The sequence below is a fragment of the Patagioenas fasciata genome, chromosome 1, assembly GCF_037038585.1.
Source record: "Patagioenas fasciata isolate bPatFas1 chromosome 1, bPatFas1.hap1, whole genome shotgun sequence".
In the NCBI taxonomy this organism is placed as follows: Eukaryota; Metazoa; Chordata; class Aves; order Columbiformes; family Columbidae; genus Patagioenas; species Patagioenas fasciata.
In genome coordinates, this window is record NC_092520.1 from 12,865,995 (window position 1) to 12,893,314 (window position 27,320).

At 43.9% G+C, this 27,320-nt stretch overlaps 2 protein-coding genes across 2 annotated transcripts in view; both read left to right on the top strand.

The window, feature by feature from the left end:
* Positions 1 to 22,916, top strand: part of HEPHL1 (hephaestin like 1) — a 34,814-nt gene extending 11,898 nt beyond the window's left edge. Inside the window, exons 4-20 of the mRNA XM_065850788.2 lie at positions 1,498 to 1,677; positions 2,663 to 2,917; positions 3,948 to 4,116; positions 5,558 to 5,697; positions 5,864 to 5,995; positions 8,738 to 8,949; positions 9,383 to 9,533; positions 10,747 to 10,959; positions 13,217 to 13,430; positions 15,027 to 15,166; positions 15,977 to 16,117; positions 19,631 to 19,737; positions 20,184 to 20,406; positions 21,133 to 21,272; positions 21,887 to 22,046; positions 22,470 to 22,550; positions 22,630 to 22,916. Of these exons, the coding sequence (XP_065706860.2) occupies positions 1,498 to 1,677; positions 2,663 to 2,917; positions 3,948 to 4,116; positions 5,558 to 5,697; positions 5,864 to 5,995; positions 8,738 to 8,949; positions 9,383 to 9,533; positions 10,747 to 10,959; positions 13,217 to 13,430; positions 15,027 to 15,166; positions 15,977 to 16,117; positions 19,631 to 19,737; positions 20,184 to 20,406; positions 21,133 to 21,272; positions 21,887 to 22,046; positions 22,470 to 22,550; positions 22,630 to 22,829 (2,858 nt within the window). The 3' untranslated portion in view covers positions 22,830 to 22,916. The remainder of the gene's footprint in view (positions 1 to 1,497; positions 1,678 to 2,662; positions 2,918 to 3,947; positions 4,117 to 5,557; positions 5,698 to 5,863; positions 5,996 to 8,737; positions 8,950 to 9,382; positions 9,534 to 10,746; positions 10,960 to 13,216; positions 13,431 to 15,026; positions 15,167 to 15,976; positions 16,118 to 19,630; positions 19,738 to 20,183; positions 20,407 to 21,132; positions 21,273 to 21,886; positions 22,047 to 22,469; positions 22,551 to 22,629) is intronic.
* Positions 22,917 to 26,778: 3,862 nt separating this feature from the next.
* PANX1 (pannexin 1) overlaps positions 26,779 to 27,320 on the top strand; it is a 28,433-nt gene continuing 27,891 nt past the window's right edge. The window contains exon 1 of the mRNA XM_065832472.2: positions 26,779 to 27,004. Coding sequence (XP_065688544.2) covers positions 26,824 to 27,004 — 181 coding nt within the window. The 5' untranslated portion in view covers positions 26,779 to 26,823. The remainder of the gene's footprint in view (positions 27,005 to 27,320) is intronic.

A 27,320-nucleotide genomic window follows, 5' to 3' on the forward strand; every position in this document is an offset into this window, starting at 1 on the left:
GGCCGAGACCAAAAATAAATGTTCCCAAACTGGGATCGTTTTAGGACAAGCAAAGACTCATTGCCCAGTAAAGGAAATTAGGGCTGGGCAGGTGACTTTGGCATTGGAATTTACATATTTCAAACAAATGTTCTTCATAATTTTTCCCCGTATGGATTATATACATATTTTTGCTCACAAGTTGTGTATCACAACCATATGGGGATGTGTGCTGAACAGCTGAGATGACAGTCTGTCCCATGCTAATTTTCTGCTGGAGCTGTGAGGGACCACATACCAGCCCTCTCCCTTCTATCAGCTGAGACACTGCCCCCTCTCCCCCTGGGCGTGTGTAACTCTGTCACCTCTTCCCAGTACCTCCCACAGTACAAAATCAGCCCTGATTTTATATACAGAACCTGTAAGGAATGTATAAATGAAGCACGTTTTATATATGAAGGAAAGAATTCAGTGTGGAAAGGGTAGACCTAGTCTCCAGCTTAACTCACACAATTAAAATGTCTCAGACCTCTATTCTCCCTGAGAGCACTTGAAATCTGCAGAACTGCCCAAACATGTGGAACTGAGCTGATAACTGTGCGATGATATATGAAGCTATGAGATGATAGCACATTCTAAACAATCGTAGGCTCAAAGGCCAGGCTACCTGCATGTTTAGTCTTGAATTCATCGAGGTGGATATCTGCGTGATGCTACCGCTGTAGTCTTCTCACAGGACTGACAGCAGGTGCTCCTTCCTGTAGGAGGCAGGGGAAGCAAATGTTTTCATGGGTTCAGAGGTAGACTGGACAATTAGATGAAGTCTAAACCTACCAACAGTTAATAATAGACTACTCAATATTGCCACTCCTATAGTATCAGGTTATTTTCTAAATGGTCACTCTGATAATGATACTGAATTTAGCCTAAATAGATTATATTCATCTTGCCTTCAGCCTTTTTACACTTAATTATCTAGTCCTAGGCTTCCTAGTTAGTCTGTGGGGAGTGAACCACATTTAGACAGCCATTCTGAGGGTATAGTTCACCATTCCCTCCAGTGGAACAGAAATGCAGGCTATCACTTGCCTCTGCTTAATCCATGGCAAAAAAGTCACAGGTTTCTGGCTGAATCAGGCCCCTGGCCCAGCTCATTGTGTACACACACAGGTGCTAATACTGACCATAGGGCAAGGCTGGGTGGAGTAGACGAATGACGGGGAAAACAGGACCACAGATATTGGGAGCTACTTGTGCTTATGTCAAATGAAAGAGATCCTGAAATTTCAGCTTGACTTAGGTGAGGTTAATTGCCTTCTGAGGCACTTGTGTTTAAAGGCTGGGGATGGTAGTGGTGTCAAGATGTCTTAGGAAAACAAAATTATCTGAGATTCATCCTGCCCTATAGATCATGGACAGAGCACCAGATTTCCTCAAGTGCTCCAAAGTTATTGTCATTTTTAAATTCAATCCCCTCCAAGGCTTTTTTTAGCACTTTCCTTTTCGTTTGCAATTTAGGAACTGCAGATGAGACCTCAATAGAAGGGACTGGTGCTGCTAACGCTTTTGCCCTGATGTTTAGCATTGTAGATGAAAACTTCAGCTGGTACCTCGATGAGAATATAAACACCTTCTGCTTAGAACCAGCCACAGTTGACAAAGAGGATAAAGGTTTCCAGACCAGCAACCGAATGCATGGTGAGCAGGACTCTTGAGCAAATGGTGACCTACAGCAGTGACATTTCAGTAGGACTTCCTGTCCCTTGTGATATGTCTGCTTTATCTGCGTCAGCATGAAATGGGTCAAGATGTTGAAGTACTGCATTGATTAAAAGCCTCTCCCTAAATAGAGCACATCACAGTGGTTGAAGAAAGGGGATTTGGTTTTCATAGCCATCACTGCCACTTATTTCACATTTTATCTTAGACAACAGATTTAAGCCATTTGGTCACTGTTTGACCAGCTGTGCATAGAGAAAAGGAGGCTGCAGAGCACTTGGAGATGTGCGTATTGGAAGAGTCCAGCACTTCTCAAAGTGCCTTGTGGATGGTGGGCTGGCTGGCAGAACCACTTCTGGCCTTCAGAAATCCATTGGCTGATAGTACTTTGTGCCATTTGGAGATCTGGCTTAAGTAAAGTGCAGATATTTCTCTGTATTTCGGTTGTTCCATGGAGCCTAAGAGCTAAAATATTTTGCAAAATGAGTCTTATTCTCTTAGTGTCATTTGTTAGGTGTGGAAGCTGAGAAAGAGAGAGCTGACTAGACTGATTTGACTGATATAATAATTTTCAAATCTAAATTGCTTAAGCCTGGCATATAGCGGTATATTTAAGACTTAGGATAAGAGGGAATGGGTTTCAGACATGTTAAATAGCTGCAGAACAAGTTAACCTCATTATCAGGCCTTTCTGGTGACGACTTGGCCTTTGCAATATGTTGATACCATCCAGGATGTTTTTCACAGACCCGACCAGAGAATTTGGGCCATTTGATCATCCAGACCTGTAAGCTAGCTGTTCAAAAACATTATTCTTTATCAAAGAGTCTGGGAGGGCCTTATTCAGTGTAGACATTCAGACAGATTGTTTTCTTGGCCAGGACAGGATCATGCTTTGAAATGGGTAACAGATGCTTGACACTTCTCTTTCAACTCTCATAAAGTCTCATACTTTTGTTTTTAGCTATTAACGGTTATATTTATGGCAATCTCCCTGGCTTGGAGATGTGTGCTGACACTTCCATGTCCTGGCACTTGTTCGGTATGGGAAGCGAGATAGATATCCACGCTGCATATTTCTATGGCCACACGTTCACTAACAGAGACCAGAGGGCAGATGTCGTCGGCCTGTTCCCAGCAACGTTCATTACAGCAGAGATGACTCCTGGGAACCCTGGGAGGTGGCTGATAACGTGCCAGGTTAATGAGCACTTACGAGGTATGGTGCTATAGATCTCCCTGACCCTTCCAACCTCTATTTTGCAATAGAAAACTGAGAGATGTTTCCAGGGGAGGCAGGATTTGACACTTTTATGTGACTGACTGAACACTTTGGAACTATTTCACCAGATAAGCATCATGAATACGAATTTAATCACTAGTGGAAATTATCTGTGTTGTGCCAAATCTTCAACTAGACAAATTATTTAGCTGTGTAATTAATACAAGGAAAGTTTGCTAGACCCAGCGCTGACATCACACTTCCTATGTAAAATGGAGATTTTGCTGAGGAATGAAAGGAACCTTCATCATCACTGTTTGTTGTAGATAAGTACTTACATTTAAAGAACAATGCCCACTGAACACTGCACAGCTTTTTCCATTACAGAAATCTGATGAAAACTGGCAGTGTTTTCATGAACTTTTACATAAAGGAATTAGAAGGTGATAGTGTGAAATTTGTGTGATGTGAGTGCCTGAAAGCATGTAACATAACTTAGCTCTTACGACAGCAGGCAACTTAAAATCGTTATATCAGAAATAGGAACAATTTGGGATAATTTTTACTTTTAAGAACTTGTACATTGATTTCAGTAGGATTTGCCTTATACGAAACGGACTTGATTCTGGCAAGCAACAAATATCTTCAGCATGGTAATGACCAGCCTCTCTGTTTTGATGAAAGTCAAGAGGAGGTGATGCCATTTTGCACACTTCAGGAGGCACTCTTACCCCTAAAATCATTCTGCTCCCCTTACCCAAATTAAGGAATTGATTAAATAAGTCTACTGAAGAGTGTCATTGATGGCAGTGGGTTTCAGCCGTGGGGTGATGTACCACCTTGCAAGAGCAGGGTGCTAGGGTCTGGCCCAGTGTAGGTGGAGGAAGTCTTTAAAAACAGAAATTTACCCTAGCAATTGTTTCCAATCCACATAGCTCCTAGAGAGTTTTGAATGTGTATTTGTATCCATGAGATTCCTGACTGCTCAGCTGGCCAAGGACTGTCTCCAGACTCTTTCTCCTCCCAGGTGGCATGGAGGCACTGTATGATGTTCAAATCTGCAAAAAAAACCTGTCTCGACCTTCACCATTCAGCCACAAGAGAAGATACTATATCGCTGCTGAAGAAGTGCTCTGGAATTATGGACCTGACGGTTATGATAAATTCACTGGGCAGGGTTTAAATGCCACTGGCAGGTAAGCTTTCTTGTCCTCTCCTATTTTGCTTTAATTTCAGGAGTCTGGGTGAGACTTCCCCAGTGATTCACCAGGGCTAGGTCTTGCACTGTTATTAATTTTAATTGAAAGGGCAGGGAGGAATGGATTTACATAACTTTGTCGGGGAGTTAGATTTGTAACTGCAGCACTTGGAGTTGCCTCCTGGAAGCACTTATCTTGCTTCATTAAGTCCATAGAGAAAGTGAGCCTGGGTGAGGTATGCAAAGTTCAGCAGAGTTAATGACCCTACGTCAAGACTCCTCAGGCAGATTTCACACCTCCTATCACTGTATCTCAGAGGTGCCATAATGGTAGATTTTTGCCCCTGCTATTACTGATGAAGATGAATTGTATTACAGTATCTCCCAGGAAAACTAAGGAGGCTTAGAGACACATTGTGCACAAGCAATGGTACAGGTCTTGCCCTGAGGTATCACAGTATGTTTGGGATTGGAAGAGACCTCAAAAGATCATCTAGTCCAATCCCCCTGCTGGAGCAGGAATACCTAGGTGAGGTCGCACAGGAAGGTGTCCAGGCGGGTTTTGAATGTCTCCAGGGAAGGAGACTCCACAACCTCCCTGGGCAGCCTGTTCCAGTGTCTGTCACCCTCACTGAGAAGAAGTTTTTTCTCAAATTTAAGTGGAACCTCTTGTGTTCCAGCTTGATCCCATTGCTCCTTGTGCTATCATTGTTTGCCACTGAGAAGAGCCTGGCTCCATCCTCATGGCACTCACCCTTTATATATTTATAAACATTAATGAGGTCACCCCTCAGTCTCCTCCAAACTAAAGAGACCCAGCTCCCTCAGCCTTTCTTCATAAGGGAGGTGCTCCACTCCCTTGATCATCTTTGTTGCCCTACGCTGGACCCTCTCCAGGAGTTCCCTGTCCTTCTGGAACTGAGGGGCCCAGAACTGGACACAATATTCCAGATGGGGTCTCATCACGGCAGAGTAGAGGGGAAGGAGGACCTCTCTCGATCTACTAACCACCCCCCTTGTAATACACCCGAGGATGCCATTGACCTTCCTGGCCACAAGGGCACAGTGCTGGCTCATGGTCATCCTGTTGTCCACCAGGACCCCCAGGTCCCTTTCCCCTACACTGCTCTCTAATATGTAATTTCCCAACCTATACTGGAACCTATACTGGTAGTTAGGGGTAAGTTGACATAGATCTTGCCCTAAGTAAATGAGGTTAAATACATGGAAATCTAATGCAAAATGAATGCCTATTTGTTCACTAATTCAAAACTGTAATTCAGACCAGTAATATTTTCACTTGTCTGCTATAAACGTGTATGCAAACTACTAACTCGGGAGGATGTTTCTCCTGTGGCTAGAGTAATAACTTTATCCTTAATGAAGTGTTTTGCCTGAACCTCCAGTTATTTAACCAGTCTGATTTGTTAATTCCACAGTGAATCTGCAATATATTTCACACAAGGGATTGACAGAATAGGAGGGCAATACTGGAAAGTTCGCTATGTGGAATACACTGACGCAACGTTCAGTAAGAGGAAAGTTCGGTCAGAGGATATGAAGCACTTGGGAATACTTGGTACAGTGAAAGTTTTCCCCTCCTCTCATTACATTGGGTTTGAATGCAGATCCACTTGGATCCAGAGGGGAATTTTTGCGCATGCAGCTATCAGTCAGCCCTCTCTTGTTCAGATGGAAATAATGTCAGAGGGCAGTTCCTCTTACACCTTTCCTCTTTTTTTAAGGCCCTGTTATAAAAGCTGAAGTGGGAGATACAGTGCTAGTTACTTTTGCCAACAAAGCCAAAAGGAGCTACAGCATTATGGCCCACGGTGTGAGTTTCAGCAAGCTGTCAGAAGGTGCTCCCTACCTAGATGGTAAGTTTTGACTTTACTGTTGTATCATCACATCCGGAATACCTGAGTCTAAAGATGTCCTGTTGCTCTGCAGGTTTACGTTTTTTGTGGATGCTAAGGCACAAAATGGATGATTTGATTAGTTTGTATTTACCCTACATGTCACAGCCTGTGAGTCTCCCCAATCTGCCAATGCGCTGGTTCTTCCCCTCGGACATGTGCCAGACAAAGCATCTAAAAGTAACTGAGATCCATGTTGAGCAAAAGTCACAAACCCAGTACACTTTATGTTCATTCTAATCTAATATCACTCAACTGCAGTCACTTGGCCTCCTCTGGACATGCTCCAGAATGATGAAGCTTTGATCCGGTATGACACCCCTGCTGAATTTTTGGATATAGCTGTCCACATGGTCTGGGTGGCTTTATCGCTGACTCTCTAATCCATGTCGGGCATTGCCGTTGCTTTGCTGCCAGGATAGTCAGTGTCAGAAACATCTTTTATCCGATTGACCTGGAATATGAAGCAGTCATAATTCTTATTAATTCTTATAAATATGTAAATGCTGAAATGGGGCATTTACCAAAGGCTACCTCTCATTTTGTGCAAGGACAGGACCTTTAACATCTAAGTTTAACCGTTAAATGTTAAATGTCACGCTTAATTGGTAGGTGCCTTTTTCAGTCAGTGACAAGAAACAAACTCTTCAGCGGTGAGAAGTCCCATTTACTTTGAACACCTATTTTAGCAAACAGTAGGTCACTCTTTGGAGATGTCTTTCTATCTCTTTCAACTACAGAAGGAGCCTAGATTTGGGTTAAGGACTAAGCTTTAGAGGGCTGAAGTAAGGTGGTCTGAATCTCATCCGTAGCATCTACAGAGATAATATTGTGGTCTCTCAAAAAGCTTTTGCTGCATTTGCAGCACCAAAAAGAAAGGTAGGTTTCTTCTTGTCTGAATTGCTTTGTTTCCACAACAACACATCAGAAAGAAACTCACACAACATAATCCCTCTTTTGAGAACTATGCTAAGATACTTAGGTCAACACGTAAAACTCATAACATCATACAAGAAAATTAATTCAAAAGGCTTTAATAAATTCTGTTCCCTCTAGCTGCTGACCTTGCAACACAACCAATATACCAGCAAGCCCTGGTGCATCACAGAACAACTGGCTTGAGTTCAGCCTTGAATTCATCTGCACACGTCCTGGTGCCACCCGTGGCAGACGTAGTTCCCTGGTAGAAGTGCAGCTTCCCTCTGCTCACAGTCCTGTTGTGCTTTCATTTAACACTCCCCAGTAATAGTGCCCATCAGCATTGCATCCTTTTGTGTAGAGTAAAATCAAACTAAATTCTACAATTCAGCAGCAGTGCGAGCTGCACACTTCTGGATCTTTGGAGAGGAACTTGACTCCAGATCCATCAATGACCTTTCTGGTCCTTCTCTCCTTGTAACCCTTGTGTCTTGGATTTCCATAGTATCTATCTACAAGTGTATACATGGAGAGGCCCTACAGGGGCTGTAGGTTTACACTGAAGGTCCATGATTTTTCAAAGGATGTGCATGGAGTGCAGCTTGTTCCTGTGCAAACACTGTACATAAATATATCTAGAGATATCTACAGATGTCTAAAGACATTTTTGAAGTTGTGCTCTTAGGAAATATTCTTCCATGCTGCATTTACCACTTGTCCAGTCTCAGAGGGTTTTTAACTCCGAAACAGTATTCTTCTGCTTACTGAAAACTGTTGCAGGATGAATCCAGTGGCATCTCATAATGTAACAGGAGTACCCTACTTTGTATTGCGGTTTGTGACAAATAGTATGTTTAAATGTAATACTGATATTTTTCACTCACATCTAAGTTTCTGAGAGGATTCTCTTGGAGTATTAGAGAGGAGTATCAGATCAGCGCAATATGCTGCTGCTTGACACATTTGACTGTGCTGAGAAAATCCAGTCAATGGTTGCCTAAGCGTTAAACCAAATTTCTGGTTTGATCTTCCACCTAGCAAAGACCAAAAAGTTTACTTAGCACGTGTTGTTTTTTCTACAAAAGGTAGAGGGCTGACCCCTTTTCCCAACTTTCCTTTCAAGTCCATTTTGTAAGTCCCCTCTGAGTGGACACCAACACTCTTACAGTGGTTGAATTATACAAGTGGTTCTAAATCCACTCTGTGCAAAGCAGCAGACAATGGCCCAAATATTTTAAAAATAGCTTCTTCCAGACACTCTGACAGAGGTTCCTGTGCATTGCTACAAAATCAGAAAGAAACAGTTACCAGGATGAAATTTGAATTCAAATTTCTAAGCAGCCATGGATGCAGCTCCACTCACTGATGTAATTGCTTTGTTGGTGCTTAATGAAAAGCTGGAGTCTGTGTTCATACCACAGATTAATCTCATTATAGGGCAGGTAAGCCAAAAAGATTAGTGGAAGCCATTTAAACCCAAGGATGAGCTTTGCATGACTTGCTGATTGAATCCAGATAATCCAGATAGTGTTGGAAGGTGTCTGGGTGAAGCAGCTAAACTTGTTCTGCAGGGAACAGGTTTGGTTGTCCCCATGGCACAAGACTCTGGTTAGATGTCCCCATGGCATAAGTACCCCGACTGTGGAATGGTTTTCCAGCTGTGGCTGCAAGGAGGGGAGGCAGTCCACAGAAATCAGCAGCTATGTCTGACTCCCAGCTAATGCTTATGTTCAAGCAGATAAAACCTTCCCATAACCTTGATGCTCCTCATTTTTCTCTCTGCAGGCTATCTGAAGCCAGGAGCCCACGTTAAGCCAGGTGAAACCTTCACATACAAATGGAGGGTGCCTGAAAATGGAGGTCCGTCAGAGGTTGACCCCCCATGCTTGACCTATCTGTACTACTCGGCCACCGATGCTGTCAAGGACACCAACTCTGGCCTCGTGGGGCCTTTACTGGTCTGTCGGAAGAACACGCTGAACCACGACGGGATGCAGGTGCTCAACGTGAATATCCGCCTGTCCCTGGCAACACAATGGTGCACGGGGGGGGGTTCCCACATTGGCCAGTTCGCCCAGTTAAGAGATTAAAAAAAGTCATTTCTCAGGGCAAAACCTGACCTAGGGGGATGGTTAGGAAGATGATACTGTCATTCCCCAGTTTTCTGGATCAGCCCTAGGTTTTCCATCTTTTCCATGCACTTACTAGCAATGAATGCATCTAACTATCCTAAATAAGTAATGGACACTTTCTTTATCCTTCTGGCTGATGGAAGTGTGCTAACCCCTGCCTCTACCAGAACATACTAAGGAGGTGGTTACAATTTTAGGGGGAAAGAAAGCTTTGGTTTTTTTTAAAAAAAAAAACAAACGCTTTGGTAATTCTGCACAGACTTTTTTCTTCATGTCTTGGCTTTCTTCTTGGCTACAGAAAGGAATAGACAGAGAATTTTACCTCCTCTTTTCAATCTTCGATGAGAATGACAGCTGGTATTTGAACAAGAATATCGAAGCGTTTACTGGAGACCCTTCAAAAGTAGATGAAAATGATGCAGATTTCAAGGAATCCAACAAAATGCATGGTATGAAATATCCAATATCTGTTCATGAGATCTTTTCTTTAATTATATTAGGAAGAGGAGCTGGTAGATTTTATCATCCTTCATAGCCAACTGCAGCGCACGGGAGGGTGAGGTGGAAGGCTGTTAGTCAGCTTATGGCTGCCTCCTGATTCTCTTGGAATGCATTTTGAAACCTTAGTCACATTAGCAATGAATGCATCTACCTAACAACTACACCTGGAGACAGTGACCAGCATGTAGCTTTTAGAGAAAACACCTGAGTGTATAAAAGGGCATAATGCCAGCATCAGGCACCAGCTGCCAACGGTCACTGGTGATTTAAATGTCACTATTGGCCTTGGCACTGACTCAGACAATGAAGGTCGACCTGCCCTCCTCGGGCAGCTCTCACGTCGGCAATGACCCTCTCTGGCAGAGGAGAGGCAAAGACTAGAGGAATGGCCCATAATATTTTAAAACATCACTTCTGGGTGTAAGTATCTGACTTCAGATACCCTCTCTCTGACTTGTCCTCCTAGTTATTCCTGACATGACAGACTTGAGCAAATCACATAACCTCTCTTTGCTTTAGTTTTCCAAAGAGCATTGAGAATATATATTGTTAAGAGAACCTCAGGGCTTTCTGGACCCATCTATTTTATTCTTCCATTATGAGGTGGTATCTCATAGTATAGTTTTATTCTGCCATAATATCTTTCACACAGTGATCACAGAGACCATTTGAGGATTAGGGGGTTTAGCTTCGTAACACCCTTGTGGAAGAAAGACATCCATTTTGGAAGTAAAAGTGGTTAAAATCACATCAAAAGGTTCCATCAGAACTGAATTTATGACTTGGACACTTTATGGCTGACTCCATGGCCTCAATGAGCTGGTTATACATTCTCCAGGCTGAAAGGAGGTACCTAATTTAAACACTTACCTGGTGTCTGTGAGGCACCCTGAAAAGCTTGGAGGAAAAGTGTTATATCACTGCAGAAGGCTATTACAAGAATTTACAGGCTAAAAAGAAAGGTAGAAGATCAGAGTTTATAGGAATAGCATTTAGGCATTAATTTGGTATCATCCAGTGCTACCTTTGCTTCATAAAAGCCTCCTTTAGCTAATGCCACAACTTGCTGAGTTGTGATTTTCTTTCTGGGAAGGTGGTAGGAGGCTCTGTGATGAGTTTCCATTGACCTGCTGCCAACCAGGTTCTTTCCTTCTCTTCCAGCTGTCAATGGTTACTTGTTTGGTAACCTGCCAGGCCTGGCCATGTGCAAGGATGACAGGGTGTCCTGGCACCTCATTGGGCTGGGCAGCCACTACGACATGCATGGGGTCCATTTCCAAGGAAACACCATCGACCTGAGAGGGACGACGAGGGATGGGCTGGCCTTGTTTCCTCATTTATCGGGTACAGCGCTGATGCAGCCAGACCGCGTGGGTACGTTCATGAGCTTATCTTGGTGGTGCAGGATGTGCAGAAACCAGGCAGCCAAAATAACAGTTGACGATATGCTCTGCTCTGCATGATGGAGGCTGAAAGCATGGAGACCATTTGGGACCTGGCATAGCGGAGAATTCAGGCTGGTGTACTTTTTTGGGAAGGTGCTGTAAATTAAATGTGTATGTGCACCAAAGAGCAGGGGCTTTGGTGACCTTGGGACAGGCAGAGCATCAGGCAGACAGATAGCTAACAGGAAGGTCACAGAATTTCTAAAACTCTCAAAACAGGATTTTTTAGTGAAGATAGAATTAAATGCTGTGTAGACAATCTGCACTATCTAATGTATTTTAGGACTTCAATAATAGTTATTCAGTAATAGTTAGTCTTCAGAAGTTTCTTCAGAAGCGGATACATTAAAGATACAATCACAGAATTGTAGAATGTCCTGAGTTGGAAGTGACCCACAAGAATCATTGAGTCCAACTAATGTCTTTGTCCCCCTTGAGATACGTTTAATTCTCATGTGTAATCCAATGATACATTCTTGAGACTCACAGGGGACAAACTCTTTGGTGGAAGCTCTTCAAACAAGCTTCATGCCAAAGAGTGCAACGTGACTTTTCTTTACATTGGTGCAACTCTGTTTAAGTCAACTGGGGTCATCAGAGTTGTTCAAGGTTATGCCAAGGGCCATACTCAGCCAGAGCACCTGATAGAATTATCTGTTGGCCTTGTGTTTGTGCGTTAAACCAGGGTTAGACCTCTGGTGCTGATGTTTGTAAGACAGCAGATTTTCTTATGTATACCCCATCCATTTCCACCACCTGTCATGAAGCTGCACTGCAGGACTCACACTAAACAATGTATTCTAGGAGATACTATTTTTTTACCAGCTAACTGTCTACTGGCAACAAGGCAAACTGAATGAATGATTAGATATTTTCAACCATCAACACCTGTTATTTTCTTTAACTGCATGTTACTTTATCTTTTTCATCAATTTTGCCCTAGAAGCACAAGGAATGAACTGATATCCAGTCTGGACAAAGCTGTGCTTCTAATTTTGGTTCCATCTCTGACTCACATACGAAGTAGCTGTAGAGTGTTTTCCTTCTTCCAAGAGTTATAGCAGGTGGAGCATTGTGGTCAGCTTCTGCTTGAGTAAATGGGAAGGAGATTACAAATGTTAAAATCTGACCATGGACAGGCCAAAAGATGCTCCCACTGTCATCGCAACCTTTGACCATCAGAGCTGTCAAAAAAATGGCCCATGGTGGTTTGGCCTTTCACGGAGGTAGAGCAAAGGGTCAGGAAGTTGCAGTTTAACTCAATCAGTTTTATACCATATAGTTGCATATAAACAAAGGATTATAAACAACATCTTCCTGTTTGTTAGAGGCATTCTTGTATAATGGGTCTGTATTGCAAGCTTGCTAAGAGGCCTCCATTAGCCTGATTATACCAGGCAGCTGCAGGTGCTCCGTGGAGAACCTCATGCACCCAAGCCCAGCACAGCAGCTCCATGCTCAGGGACAAGGAAACAGCATTTCTGAAACACACACACTGTTTCTCTGTGTCATTATCAGTGCTGGAAATGCACATCTCTCCTACGTCTTCTTGTGCTCTCTATGGGCACGTCCACAGTGCGGGCAGCGCTGGTGAAGGCTTCCTGGCAAACTTGTTCCTGCTGCCAGCCATCTAATCAGTTGCTTTTCAGAGCTCCCTTGGCTAAGTTAATGTAACTCAAACAGTCAGAAGTAATTTATGGAAATTTTTGAGCAAATATGGAACAGGCTAGTGTTTCCTGTGGAGTAAAAGTGTTACTTGCTGACTTACAGATCTCCATATGTGACTGTATTCACATTTCGCTTCTAGTTGAAGAACCTGTTGTAATGTAGGAATTACAGGCCACAACCCTGCAGTATTTTATCTGCATGTTTACTCTTGAGTGTGTGAATGTCAGCCTGAGTCCACATCCTCTTATGCCTTGAGACCATAGACCTTGTGGTGTCTAAAGGATATAATTGGTGCATATCCATTTTATCAACTAGTTTCTCATCCAGTCGCCTTAATTTTTCAAAGCCAGTGGGCTCTGTGTGACATAAGCATCCCTTTGCTTGGCTTTCCATGAAGCATCATAGCCTGGGTTTGTTTGAGGAAAGATCAGAGATGTGCAAGGCACAGGACCTAATGTGGTAAGCTGCATTTTAAAGTATTTTTAAATTGCCTAAATCTCATGTGCTTTCCTTTCCAGGTACATTCAAAGTGGTTTGCAGGACTTTTGATCACTTTGTTGGTGGGATGAAACATCTCTATGAGGTCAGCAGCTGCCGTAACACCACCCGAGCCCAGCAGCAGCACGGAGCCATGAGGCTCTACTACATTGCTGCAGAGGAGGTGGAGTGGGACTATGCCTCAAATAAGAGCTCAGCACCGAACATTTACAATGTCAGCAGCAATGAGGAAAGGTACCCAAAGTAAAAAATGCTTTTGGGTATGGGACACACTTATAGTGGAGAGGGACATTTGAAGCATCCTTTCATGAAGCCAGCCTTGCACTTTTTAGAAGGCACTCAAAAAAAAGCAAGCATGTTTGTAAAGAGACAACCTCAGACTAAACTAGTTCATAGGCAGAATTTTCAAATGTTTTCATCTCAGAGTGTTTTGTATTGCTGTTGAACCCAAGAAGGCTTCCTAGTCCCTAAATCCGTGTGTATGTCCCAGGCCTAGCTTAACTCTACAATGATGCCCCCAAGCCCCCTCCTCTCCCTTCTCCACCCTCCACAGTCTCTGGTTTTCACAGAGAAGAGACCCATGTCCCAGATGTGAACCCCTGCAAGCACTGCAGACTCATTAGGGAGGCGCTGAGCCCACTTCACTGGCTCCCCTGGTAAAGCCAGAAGGCAGTAACAGCCACAAGTGAATCACATCTGCACTGCACTGTGCTAAGGAATAAAAAACGCATGCAGAAAATACATATTCCAGATCATATTGCACAGGAAGGTCTCTGAGAGCACTTTGGTGAAACCAAAAAGGTACAAGGAACATATTTCAAAAATAAACCTTAGAAAAGTGTCTGGGGAACTGCATCCTTTAAAGAGGAAGAGTATGGTGAAGTTGTTAGAAAACATATCTAAAGAGTCACAAGTGATGAAGCTTGTTTGAAGAAAATGTTAACTCCACTATTGTCAAAAGCAGCTGTTGCACACACAGTATATTACTACAATAATCAGCGTTCTTGCCGACTATTTTGCTTTTGTTTAGTATGTTGTGAGCCAGCCTCGCAACTCCCCTGCCAAGGGCACCTTGGAAATGAGCTGCCAGGAGACAGAGCTGCTCTCAGAAGAGGGTGCTTGCTCTCAGAAGAGGGTGGATGCTCTCCTCCACAGCTGGTGGTGAGTGTCCTCTGCTGGTGATCCCACTGGTCCCTCTGGGATCTCACAGGAGCTGCCACAAACTGTGAGAGACTGTAGAAACCTGGAAGGCACACAAAAAGCATTCTCTGCCGGATGTAGAAGGGAAAATATAATACATTTCTTACTTTATCTTCATGCTGGGAAAGCATCCAGCCCTACACAGCAGCAGGGGGGCAGGGTAAAGCACCCCACTGTTATCTCAGATGATGGCTTTTGCTTTGGAAATGGTTAGGCTTCAGTTGTCATCCTCTGTGGGTGGCTGATAGCCAAGATAGTGAAAGCAGCCATTGTGATAAGAGGATTCAGGTTTGCAGGGACAGGCAGTATCTTTTATATCCTCTTTGGAGCGGAAGATGCAGCTGAAGTGGCCAAACCCACTCTTAGCTTAAATTTATCTCTGACAGCTCTGGTGAAGGATTTGTGTTCCCAAAAGTTTGTGGTGAATGCAAAGAGGGTGCACATTTAGTGAGAATTATCACTGTTGTTATTTACTGTTTAAAATCTCTTGCAGCACCAATGGCTTCACATCAATCAACACACTGGACCAAGCTGTATATTCTAATCACATCTGTTGTGAATAACACAACAGTTGTAGCCTTTAGATATGTAAGGTTTAGTTCTTTTAATTTTTTCTTTTTTCTTTTGCAGTTATGGGCATGTTTTCCTAAACCAAGCAGAAGACCTGATCGGTTCAAAGTACAAGAAGGTGGTTTACAGGGAGTACACAAATGGCAATTTCACACAGCGCAAAGTGAGGTCAGAGGAGGAAGAACACTTGGAAATCCTGGGCAAGTAGCTATCACAGCTCACATACTGAGTCTCATGGATGGAAGGATCGCTTTCCAAAATCAACACAGTTTTCCAACTTTGTTAACATGGAAGACAAAAAACACTGATTAGCAGTGATTTTACACCTGATTTCTAAAATTACTGAGCATAAAGATGCTTTCTAAATTAGAGAATTCGTTCTCAAACATAACTAAGGCCTTTTATAAGGAGTAGTAACAGGGAGGATGCCAAAACAGTGATTCCTGGTTTCACCTTAACATGAGAGTATGTAAAGTGGGGGACACTCTTGTAGGCAGATTAAGTCAATATTCAGGGCTGGATTTGTATCTGAAATTGGGCAAGACAAAACTTTTTGCGTGCCATAAAATAATGATCAACTCATGTTTTTAATGGGATAAGAAGTGGGCAACAACTGATGATAAAGTAGTCCACAATCCCTAGGAATATATTTTCCATTTTCTTTTTTGCAGTACAAAAGCGAAAAAAAACCAAAAACAAAGGCTGTTGCCAGCAAAAGAAATAAAATCTTGAAAGACACAAAAACCATTCACATGAATTTTCCTTAAAAACAAGCTGTCCAAAAACTTGTCTCCAGACTGAACAATTCTTCTCATTGACCAAAAAGAGAAAAGATTATTTATATATACAGAGCTTTTCATCAGCTGAGATAACAAACCGACTTTGATTGCTTTGCTGAAAGAAAAGCCTGAGGGTTTTGAGAAAGACCTTGGCTCCTGGCCTAGGCCAAGCTGTTGAAAGTTTGTTAAACTCAAAACAGCAGTATTAATCACTGATGTCTTTTATTTTAGGGCCGTTACTCCATGCCGAGGTTGGTGACTCTGTACTGATCATATTTAAGAACAAAGCCAGCAGGCCTTATTCAGTAAGTGCTCATGGTATAGAAGAGGTGGGTTGTGAAGAACAACCTGAGACACCAATTACCCTCCCTGGTAAGGCTCTTCTTTCTTCTTTTTCTTTTGAGCTATAAATCTATAAAAGCATTTTAGCACATGGATTCTAATCCCTCTTTCAAGCTTACGCGTATCTAAATGTATTTGCAGGAATAATACCCTTGTGTTTATTCGGACACAATTCTGTGTTGTTATACATATAGGTTCTGGATCAAGCAGGCATGTTTGGGCAAAGAATGGACCTTTGATCCTATCAAGGGTAGAAACAGGAATGTAATATCACTGGATGACATCCAAAAAAAGCAAAAGCAGGCCCATAATCATGGCAAGAGAAGTGTAAGCCAGCACTGCATTTGCTCCAGACTGACATGCCAACGATGTATCAAAAACAGAGAAACTCATTGGTAGAGTTGCAGTTGGTGATGTTAACTCTGCCTCCCTCTTAATCTGCACAGAATTGGTGTTTGCATTCAGAGCTGATGCACAACATGCAAAATATCACTGTCATGTGATTTAAAAGCCTTTGAGGAAGTGTACCAAATATGCCTCAGTTTCCAGTGAGGAAAATACTAGAAAATAATTCTCACAGCGTTTGATTTTTTTCTTATGGAAAAATACCTGTTACAGTTTTTGTACTTCAGTTTTCATAGAGTCATCATAGAATCACAGAATAGCTTGGGTTGGAAGGGACCTTCAAAGCTCATCCAGTCCAACCCCTGCCATGAGCAGGGACATCTTCACCAGATCAGGTTGCTCAGAGCCCCGTCCAGCCTGGCCTTGAGTGTGTTCAGGGATGGGGCATCCACCACCTCTCTGGGCAACCTGGGCCAGGGTTTCACCACCCTCAGTGTATAAAATTTCTTTATCTTTTCTAACCTAAATCTCCCCTCCTTTAGTTTAAAACCATAACCCCTTGTCCTATCACAACAGGCCCTAGTAAAAAGTCTGTCCCTATCCTTCTTATAGGGCCCTTTTAAGTATGGAAAGGCCACAACAAGGTCTCCCCGGAGCCTTCCCTTCTCCAGGCTGAACAACCCCAACTCTCTCAGCCTTTATCCTGGGTTTTGTATTTCAGTAGGAAGCCAAACTGAAATCCAGGTATTATAGTCAATTCAAAATGTACACAGTTTTCTTTCCATCACCCATGCAATTTTTTCATGTCATCTGTGAGCTTAAGTGTGAAACTAAGCAAAAAGAAATTCTGATGTACTAAACCTTCCTGGAATCTGAAATCTATTTCCTGTAGGAAGCTGTATCAATACAGTATAATCACACACAGACCCATGGCCATGTCTCCAGTGTCTTCCTTGCTGGAGTTTGATGAAAGAACACCTGTGGTTAATATAGATGATTTATATGACTCCCTTATTTTGTTATTTGGTCCATGATGTTGTCAATGCTGTTTTGTCGACAGTTAAGGTGTAACTCTGGGAACAACACTGTCATGTCTCCTGTGTCCACATGGGAGCAGGCTTGGGATGAGTTAGACAAGGGAAGGTGTCCGTGTTTAACAGGAAGCCAAAGAAAAAGACCCTTCAGCAAGATCTGAGGGCAGACTTTTCCTTAGGAGTTTGAAAACAGTAGTTAATACAGAAAACAGGTCCCTCAAAACATGAATAATTCCTGGACTCTTCAGTTCCCACCACCATCATCTCAAAATCCTTGCAATCTTCCTAAGTCAGGCTGGACTGCTCACCCCTAGCTCCCCAGAGCCCAACTAGTTCTACTAAATCCTGAACCAGTCATCAGACAGTTTTATGTCCTGCTAAATCGTGCTTCTGAGAGTACTGCCAGCTCCTCAAGAGGCTGTGGGTGGCATGGTAAAGAGATGCGGAGAACAGATCCATGGCAGCCTAAGCCAAAATAGTTCTCAGCTGTCACAGCTTTGTTTCCTCCCTCTCCATTGCTCCATTTACCCAGCAGCAAGAAGGGAGAAAACATCCATTTTCCTCTTGTTTATCAGTCTTTTCAGGGGTTATGTTTCATTTGCCCTTCAAAGATAGGTCTTTGATGCCACCTGAAGTGTCTAAGGTTTTCAGTACAGAGGAGATTTTTTCATCTACAGCCTCCAAACATCCCAAAGTGAGGAGTAAAAAGCAAGGAAGTGATGAAGGACCATGGCGAGGCTCTCTCTTCGTATCACACCTTCTAAAGAGGTGATGACATGTAGATTGGATACAGGTCCATGACAAACTCTTCCTTTGTGTATGTCTCCGTGACATGAACGCCTCTGAGACTGAAGGCTTTATTGTTTGTTTTCTGTCCTGTTAGTGTGATGCTGTGTCTTGAAAGCCTTTCTCATCTCTGTTGAAGTACATAAACCCATGTTATAATAAACAGAAGGTTCTTCTCCTGTAAGATTAAACGATATTGCAACATCTACATGAAACTCATTTCATATAGTATAATAACCAAGAATCACCACTTCTTGTAGTTAGTGCTGTACAATAAAGCTCACTATTGCATGATCCATGTGCAGTGTCTCAGTGACACAAAACTAGGCTCAGTCACTTCACAACCATGTAAGCTTGAAAACTCTCCTTTGCCCTTATGCCCACAGCTGTTGGCAGCTGTTGAGTTGTAGCTGTACTAAGACCATGGCCAAGAGTTCTGTGATTCCTTTGTTTTCCCCTGTCTCACAATGGATCCACAGCTGTTCTTGGGGTTTGTCACCCTGAAATAATTTTGGGCCAGACACTGCCTGACTCAGTGTTTATCCACCACTTAAAAGGTGGAGGTGTTGGAACATCTTGGTCTCCTACACTTCCCTGAAATACCAGCAAAAAACCAAACCAAACCAAACCACAACAAAGCAGGGACACACAGCGCAGGCAGTTCATCTGAACATAGGTGTATTTGTTTGGCGAAGAGAACTGATCCTCTCCCAAATTAATAATTTCCCCATCAGATTGGCTTTTTTAATCAAATCAGAGGTCAGGGAATCTCATCTCAGGGAAGACATGGCAGAGGTGATGGCTTTTGGGAAGGAACGGTTTCTCCAGTAAGTGCTGAGGAGAGAAGGCTCAGCTGGGAGAGGGACAACTCCGTTGTTGCTCCCAGGCAGCAGGTTGGTACATACCCAGATCTCTCCAGCCCCAGAGCTGCCACGCTACTGCAGCACCATCTGCAAAATCCCAGGGGCAACTGCCGTGTCTGTGTTCCCTTTTCTACTGATAAAATTCCAGAAATATTTTCTGAAGCTTGGCTCCTGACACCTTCAACTGACATTAAGCATTGGCATACAAGATCATTGACCTGATACAAGTTTTGCCCACAGAGAGAGATAAAAAGTCTTATCTGTAAACTTCCCTCTGGGGGATGCCACATTTGCAGATCTCCTCTTGTGGGAGCTATCTGCCTTCATTTACACCACTGGAACCTCACTGACCTTCTAAAAGGCAGAATCATGCCCACATCCCACTGCTGCATGCTTACACAGATACTTTTGATAGAGATCATTTTTTGATGAGAAGGGTAGCAGATCCCAGTTCCATACTATTCAAAGCCTCTAATACCCAGCTGCTCTTGGTAAAATTGTTCTCTCTGTTTCAGGGGAAATAAACACGTACAGGTGGAACGTCCCAGAACGATCTGGCCCTGGTAAAACAGATCCAAACTGTATCACTTGGGTTTATTATTCAACAGCGAATTTTGTGAAGGTAACCATGAAATGGTCATTAAAGTTTACATTGCTCTGGATAAAGCATCCTGCCTTGCATAATGTTTCTGAAAGGATCCTGCTTGTTGTTTATGCAAGAACCACAGGCTAGAGGAAAAATGTAGAGTTGGATGCTTTGTCGTCTCTGGTAACAGTTGCACATGCCTGGCTAATTTAATCTACTGAAATCCACGGGAATACACCATTGTAATGTGATTCCCTCCTTAAAGAATCATTGAAGGGATTTTGGGTGAAGGCAAAACATTGCTTTGATATGTTAACATAAGAACATGTAGAGAAAGATATATCTAATCAGACAATCATGATTTTTTTCTCTTCTGACAGGAAAATGGAATTTCACCTTTATTTAATCTGTAGTTGATCTGTATCTATTTCATGACAGAATGAAGTAGAAAATTTGTAATGCATATATTTATTTTATTTCAGGACACATACAGTGGTCTGATTGGGCCCCTCGTAGTTTGCAGAAAAGGAGTCCTAGATGAAAGAGGAGTAAGGAAAGACATTGACCGTGAATTTACCCTTCTGTTTATGGTGTTCGATGAAAACGAATCCTGGTACTTGAAAGAAAATATCGAAACATACCTTCATAAGGATCCTGATGATTTTAATTCCACGAAGGACTTTGTAGAAGGCAACAGCAAGCATGGTATGTAGGACTCGTTGGCAGCAGCCAAGAGGATAGAGGTTTATTTTTCACAGCCATTTTAGGAAGACATTGGGCTTAGCCTGCAGTTACCAGCCATGTGACAACCTCATAAACTGCAACTCTGGAAACAAAAAGATTCCCTGAGGCCTAGCCAAGATATTTTTCTAACAAGACAGTTTAACCTTATACTCATGGGAAGAGGCTGCCCTGCCAGACTTCTCTCGCCGTTTGGAAGCTGTGTTCCTTGCGGGCTTGTTTTATAGGAGTGTAAGGATGACATTTGATGATTGTGGCTGTAGTAGCAGCCAGCCCAGGAGCCAGGCAGAAGGGACTGGATGGGGCAGGAACAGCCCTGGCAAAGCAAACTTCTCTTTCTACAGATGGTACCTGTTTTAGGCCACAACTCTATTCCCTCTTTTTCCATGTAGCTTCTCAGCATAAATCCTGCTTGTTTAGGAGTAAAAAATCTACCTGATGCTTTTCAAGATAGAAAAATGCTTGCTGCTGGGCAGTTAGATGATTTGGAAACTGAAAGAAAAAGGTGACTCTGTCCCTGCCATGGTAGCGGTCACTATGGGGAGCCCTTTCCCAGGCCACACTGTGTATGTCCCCGCTCTGCCTGGGCACCCAGTCTCCCTGGAAAGCACAAAAGGTGCCTGAAGTGGAGGTTATCATCACCCATACTACGGCCAGTTATTAATCCATCCTATTTTGTCATTTTTCCAGCAATCAATGGGAAGATTTATAACAGTCTCCTGGGCCTAATGATGAATCAAGGTGATAGGACAAACTGGTATTTGATAGGAATGGGCAATGAAGTGGATATACATACGGTTCATTTCCATGCACAGACTTTCATCTTTAAGGTTGGTAAAATTAATAAAAATAAAAACTTCCTCATGTGATGGGAAATTCTTGTAAAAAATTCCGAGTTCTAGCCCAGTTTTGCAGCTTGGGCATAGAGCCTGGGGTTGGTGCTGAGGGCAGTGCGAGTTTTGCATATGAAGGAAATACAAAATGGATGAGATCTTTGTAAAGCTTCTACCACTCTGAACCTGTTAGAAACATGAATAAATGTCACTACTAGAGGACATGATTAGGTAGGTAAAAATCTATTTTTACCCATGGGTATAAGGGAAGATACAGGGAGAAAATCAGAGTTATGCCTGCTTACAGTATAGTTTTGTGTTGTGATAGCTTGACACTGGCAGGACTATCTGAAAAATCTGTCTTTTAAAGAAATGTCCATGTTCAATGAGCACTTGAAGTCATCAGGAAGGGTGTCTTGTTGTTAATTAACTAATTGATTAAATGAGGGGTGTCCACAGACCTCAGTTTCCCTGGATGAGGCATATTAGAAACATATAACAAGAAGCAGTAGATCTGCCTTAAGGAGCTGAAGGTGTAACTGGAATATTTCAATGTCCATGGGGGCTCTTTGAGGCAAGACTCTTACAACGCTGGTTTTGCCTTGCCACAGACAGATAAGGACCACAGAGGAGATGTGTACGACCTTTTTCCTGGGACCTTCCAAACAGTCGAACTCGTAGCAGAAAACCCTGGAACGTGGCTTCTGCACTGCCACGTAGCTGATCACATCCATGCTGGCATGGAGACCACCTACACCATCAATAAATCAGGTGAGGTATCAGAAACATGTCTAGGACTTGGAGGTGGTATCACAGCAGGTTGGATGGAAGGCAGAGAGCTAATGTCAACACTGCACCCTGCATGCTGGTGGGAAGCACCTATAAATTACCGCCACAGCCAGCTGGCATCATCTAGGGACAGGAAAAACACACCTAATGACATGGCAAGGACGGTAATCTTTGCTGTTCTCTGCAACTTAAAAACAGTTGGTGTTTCACAAGAGCACCTCTGAGACAGTGACAGCCTATGGACCGTTAGTCACCCGCTGCGCTGATCTAGTCATGATCTCTGCTCAGATCAACAATGTAGAAGATATTGAATAAAATCAAGGCTACTTTTCCAGAAGACAAAAAAAGCCCACAAGTGTTTACTAAGGTTTTCAACTTAGCTACTGTTTCTTTCTCTCCTCACAGAGCGGGAAGCTCTTTCAGAAGGAGGAGTCACAACTGAAGCATACAACACAACTATTGCAAAAAATAGGACCACCACAAATGGTAAGGATATCCTCAAATGTAATTTAAAACTTTTCAGATTAACTCATAGATTTCTCATGAACTACTTCTCTTTTAACAGATTATGACAACATAGGAGGCAATTTTTTTGGCAAAGCTTTGAGTCCTGGAGAAGCCAGCCTGATACTTGCAGTCTTTTTTTTCATTGGACTTGTTCTGCTGTCAACAGTATTAACCCTCTGCCTCATCACCCGCCAAGGAAGCAGGATCCGTTACACGGCTCTCCATGACAAAAGCGCACTTCTAGCAGATTCCCTGTAAATCCCCGTTTCTAGCATCATTCACAGAGCCGCACTGGATTTCGTAACATGCTGCTAATAAAACTGGAGCAAGACATAAGCTGATAGTCCTACCCCACAGCCAGTGCTCACAAGAGTCAACATGAGCTGTAGGGTTCAGCTCTGAGAGCCACACACCACCCATCACCATTTCCACCCCTCCGGAGTTCAGCTGAGCTGTGCCCAAGATGAAATTCGGCAGACAAGCAGAGCAGCATGACCTTTCTGTGTCCATACCTCTTGCAAAGGATGGATCCATGGGCGTAAGGAGTGGGCAGCGTGGCATCCATGCGCTCTGTGCAGAAACATGGGGCTCACACCAGGGAATAAATACCACCAGGGATTGTTTTATGCATGCTGGATTCTGAAGGAGCAGGGGGCACTGTGGAAGTCCCCGTGGTTTCCCAAAGTCTGGCTCAATGAATTCACTGATATTTAAGTGATTTTCTTTCCCTATCCTCCCACCCTCCTCTTCCTGTTAAATGAGGAAACTGTACTCTGCGGACAGATTTTTAAAGGCGTTTAGGGACCTAGCAATATATTTTAGCACCTGATGGAGTTCACAGTGCCCCTGCTGTTAGTTTCTAACAGCTTTTCTTAATCCCTTCAGAAATCTAGCCCTGAGCAACCTCTGAGAAAGTCAGTTGGCTCTGTAATTGCTGCTCGTTCTGATCCTGATTCTGTACCTCTTCTTTGCACTGGGTAGCAGCTCACCCATGCCTGTAATGAAGCTATCAGGACGCTGATCTCTGCACTCTGCAAGGAAGACAGGCAGAATCAGGCCATTTTAAAATGATACTTGAATGTTTACAGCTCATTTTTAGTTAGGCAGTGCTCACATCAGCTACAGCTCTTGCACAGGAAATCCAGAACAAAAATGTCTGTGAAACTGTTTATCCAAAATTGATTTTGAACGTAAATTCAAGTTGCTGGGTTTTGTTTTGTTTTTTCCAGTTCTGTATTTTGAAATATGTTCAACTATAGGAAACTTTACTCCCCATCACTTTTATTGTAGTTTAATGGTGTCATGGATTAATGTTCAGTTAACCAACACATTGAAGTTTCTTGGATGTTTCTCAGTTATTTCTTGATTCTTTGTTTTCTCCAGCCATTTAAGAGCACACAAGAGAGGCAGATCTGCAGGACTGAGCCCAAATAGGATTTACACCATAGCAATAAATACTTCCAGATTCTTTCTCTAAATCTTCCCCTTGAGCTGACAAAAACAAATACTCTAAGCCATTTTATGTCTTTGTTTTGTAAACATTAAAATTGAGGTCTCCCATTCTGTGCAAAACCACTGTCTGTGCAGAATATTTTCTTTCTGCATACACACAAAATTAAAGCCTTTCACCTACACATACACTGTTAGTAAAGAAAATTATTTGGTACTTTCCTTTTAAAGTAGCTAATGCATCTAACTTCTTAGAAACAGAATCATAAATGTATTTTGACCCTAGAAACCAGCCAACCAAAGTGATTACAATGATAATAAAAATCTGGTTATTTAATGAACCTTCGAGAGCAGTTCATTTCATCTGGTACACTTCTCAGCTGGATGGTGGCTGTGAAACAGGAGCAAAGTCTCCTCAGGATATCACTGCTGCTAGTCCAGGTGGCACAGTCTGGCAGAGAGAGTGTGGAGCGTCTCAGAAAGTGTAAAGCATTTAACATTGCTGCCTGGTGCAAGGAGTCCCTGTGGCCAGCTGTGCCCTGACACCTGTGCTGAAGGACCAGCAACAAAATTAACAGAGGAAGGAAAAAAACAAGTCACCAGACAGGTGTGTTCTGCAGAGAGCACCATAGGCACTCGAGTATGAAGAATCTCAATTACTAACTTGGGTAGCAGTCAGAAACTGTCCTAGCACCAAAAGCTCAGAAAGCGACAAATGTGAGATCAACCTTTCAAAACTTGCCAGAGGAATAAGCAGCTCTGACACCCACACAACCCATGCTGGAAGAAACAATTCTAAAAAATAATAATAATTTTAAAAAAAGGCAAAAAAAGGAAAAATAAGAGGCAGAAAAGTGGACAAAGGAGCAAAACAGGTAATGGAAGAGGGGGGTTTTTTTTGTTTGTTTTTATTTTGTTTTGTTTTGTTTTGTTTTTTTAATTAAAGCAAATTGTGCTTCAGCAAGGTTTTGAAGGACTCAACATGTAGGTAAGAGACCTGGATGGATACAGCCAGCTTGCATTTCCATAAGACATTTGAGAAGGTCCTTAGTTAAAGCTTATTGAAGAAATGAAATCAGCATGGAATGAAAGGGTCCACAGAGGCTAAATACCTGGCCATATTTCAGAGTGGAAGTCAGTCATGGGCTGCTGCAAGGACCCTTGCTCTTCACTGTTTTCTGTAAGTGGTGTGAAGGTTCCACTTAAATTTGAGAAGAAACTTCTTCTCAGTGAGGGTGACAGACACTGGACCAGGCTGCCCAGGGAGGTTTTGGAGTCTCCTTCTCTGCAGACATTCAAATCCTGCCTGGACACCTTCCTGTGTAACCTCATCTGGGTGTTCCTGCTCCGGCAGGGGGATTGGACTGGATAAGCTTTTGAGGTCCCTTCCAATCCCTGACGTTCTGTGATTCTGTGATTCTGTGAAAAAGGGTGACCAAGTTGACTGACAACCATAAGTACATGTAACATGAAAAATGAGTGATAAAAATATAAAGTTTACTACTGATATGTTTGCAGTAGTACTTGCGGACAAAAAGCAGTCCTAACCCTATGTGCATCATACTGTCTAAGTGAAACACAAATGGCGTCTTATTTGTAATAGTTTAATGAGAACATTAGCTCAAGTGCTTTATATTAGGCAGAAAGGCAGCTGAATATCAGGAATCAGTAGGAATTAAGAGCAGAGCAAATCAGAGAACAACTTAGTTCTATTACATGGTGATAAGCCCCATCCCGGAGAGGACAAAGCAGCACAAGAGCAGCAGAGAAAGAAAAAGAAAGCGAATCAGTGTTGTATAACAGTTTCCACATGAGGAATTATTTCCTTGGATTGGGACTTGGAAAAATAGAAAGGACAATTGAAAACAGATAGAGATAGAGAATTAATAAAGTGAGAGTTGAGTGGAGAAAGGAACGATCTGTCCCTTTTGGCAGAAGCGGTATGAGCTAGGGGAATGCTATGTGCAAGGCAGAGCACGGGAGGTGGCTCTTTATGCGTGAACGGTCACCTGTAACTCCTGGTCTGAGGGGGCTGAGGATGCTCTGAGTTCACAGAGATTCAGACAGCAACTGGAAAAATATAAGGGGGAAAATGAATTAATGCTTATCAAAGGTGAATGCATCTCACTGGCTCCCACGAAAAGTAACTCCCACAAAAAGCAAGTTGAAGATGTCCCTGCTCATTGCGGGGGGGTTGGACTAGATGACCTTTGAAGGTCCCTTCCAAACCAAACTGTTCTGTGATTCTGTGATGACTTGAGATGTGGCGGTGGCGACCAAACACGTTGAAATGCCACAGCACGTGGTGGTCGGTGGATTAAGGGCTTGGAGCATCTGCCAGACGCGGTGTGAGGCAGAGAGCAGGGGCTGTGCAGCCTGGAGAAGAGACGGCTCCGGGGGATTTTACCCATGTGTGCAACCCCCCGATGGGGTGCAGTGCAGATGGAACCAGGCTCTTCTCAGTGCTATCCAGCGACAGCAACCGAGGCGATGGGCGCAAACTAAAACAAGGGGTCTCCATCCTTGGGGACGCCCCAAGGCGCCGGGCACGTCCAGAGCACCCTGCTCCGGGCAGGGGGGCTGAGCGACCCCACCTCCTGCCGCCCCCACACGGCCGGGAGGAGGCGGCCCAGTCCGCACCGTGGCACCGCCTCCCCGCCCTGCTGGGCGGAGCGAAGCGGGGCCGGGCCGCGCTGCGGGGGCGCTGCCGAGCCCAGGCGTGCCGGGCCGGGTCGGGTCGTGCCGCTCCGAACCGGGCCGGGCCGGGTCGTGCCGCTCCGAACCGGGCCGGGCCGGGCCCGCCATGGCCATCGCACACATCGCCACCGAGTACGTCTTCTCCGACTTTTTGCTGAAGGAGCCGCCGGAGACGCGATTCAAGGGGCTGCGGCTGGAGCTGGCGCTGGACAAGATCGTCACCTGCATCGCCGTGGGGCTGCCGCTGCTCCTCATCTCCCTCGCCTTCGCACAGGAGGTCTCCATCGGTAACCGGCCTCCCCGACCGGCCCCTCCGCGGCTCCCGGCGCCTCCCGCGGCGGACAAAGGGCTCGGCGGGCGCGGGGGAGCGGTGCGGAGCCCCAGAGTGGGGGGCATGGGGCGTGGGGCAGCGTTCCGTTGGGCTCAGCTGCCAGATGCCGGGAGGGGTTTCCACTCGGGGGTGGGGGAAAAGACGCCTTTGGGCCGTGAGGCGTGCGCATGAGAGGGAACAGCTTCCCGGAGAGCATCCCTAGCAGCAGGCGGTGCCTCCGTGCAGCCTTGCCCAGGTGTGCTGGGCATCCCGGCTGGCCTTTGTCGCTCTGC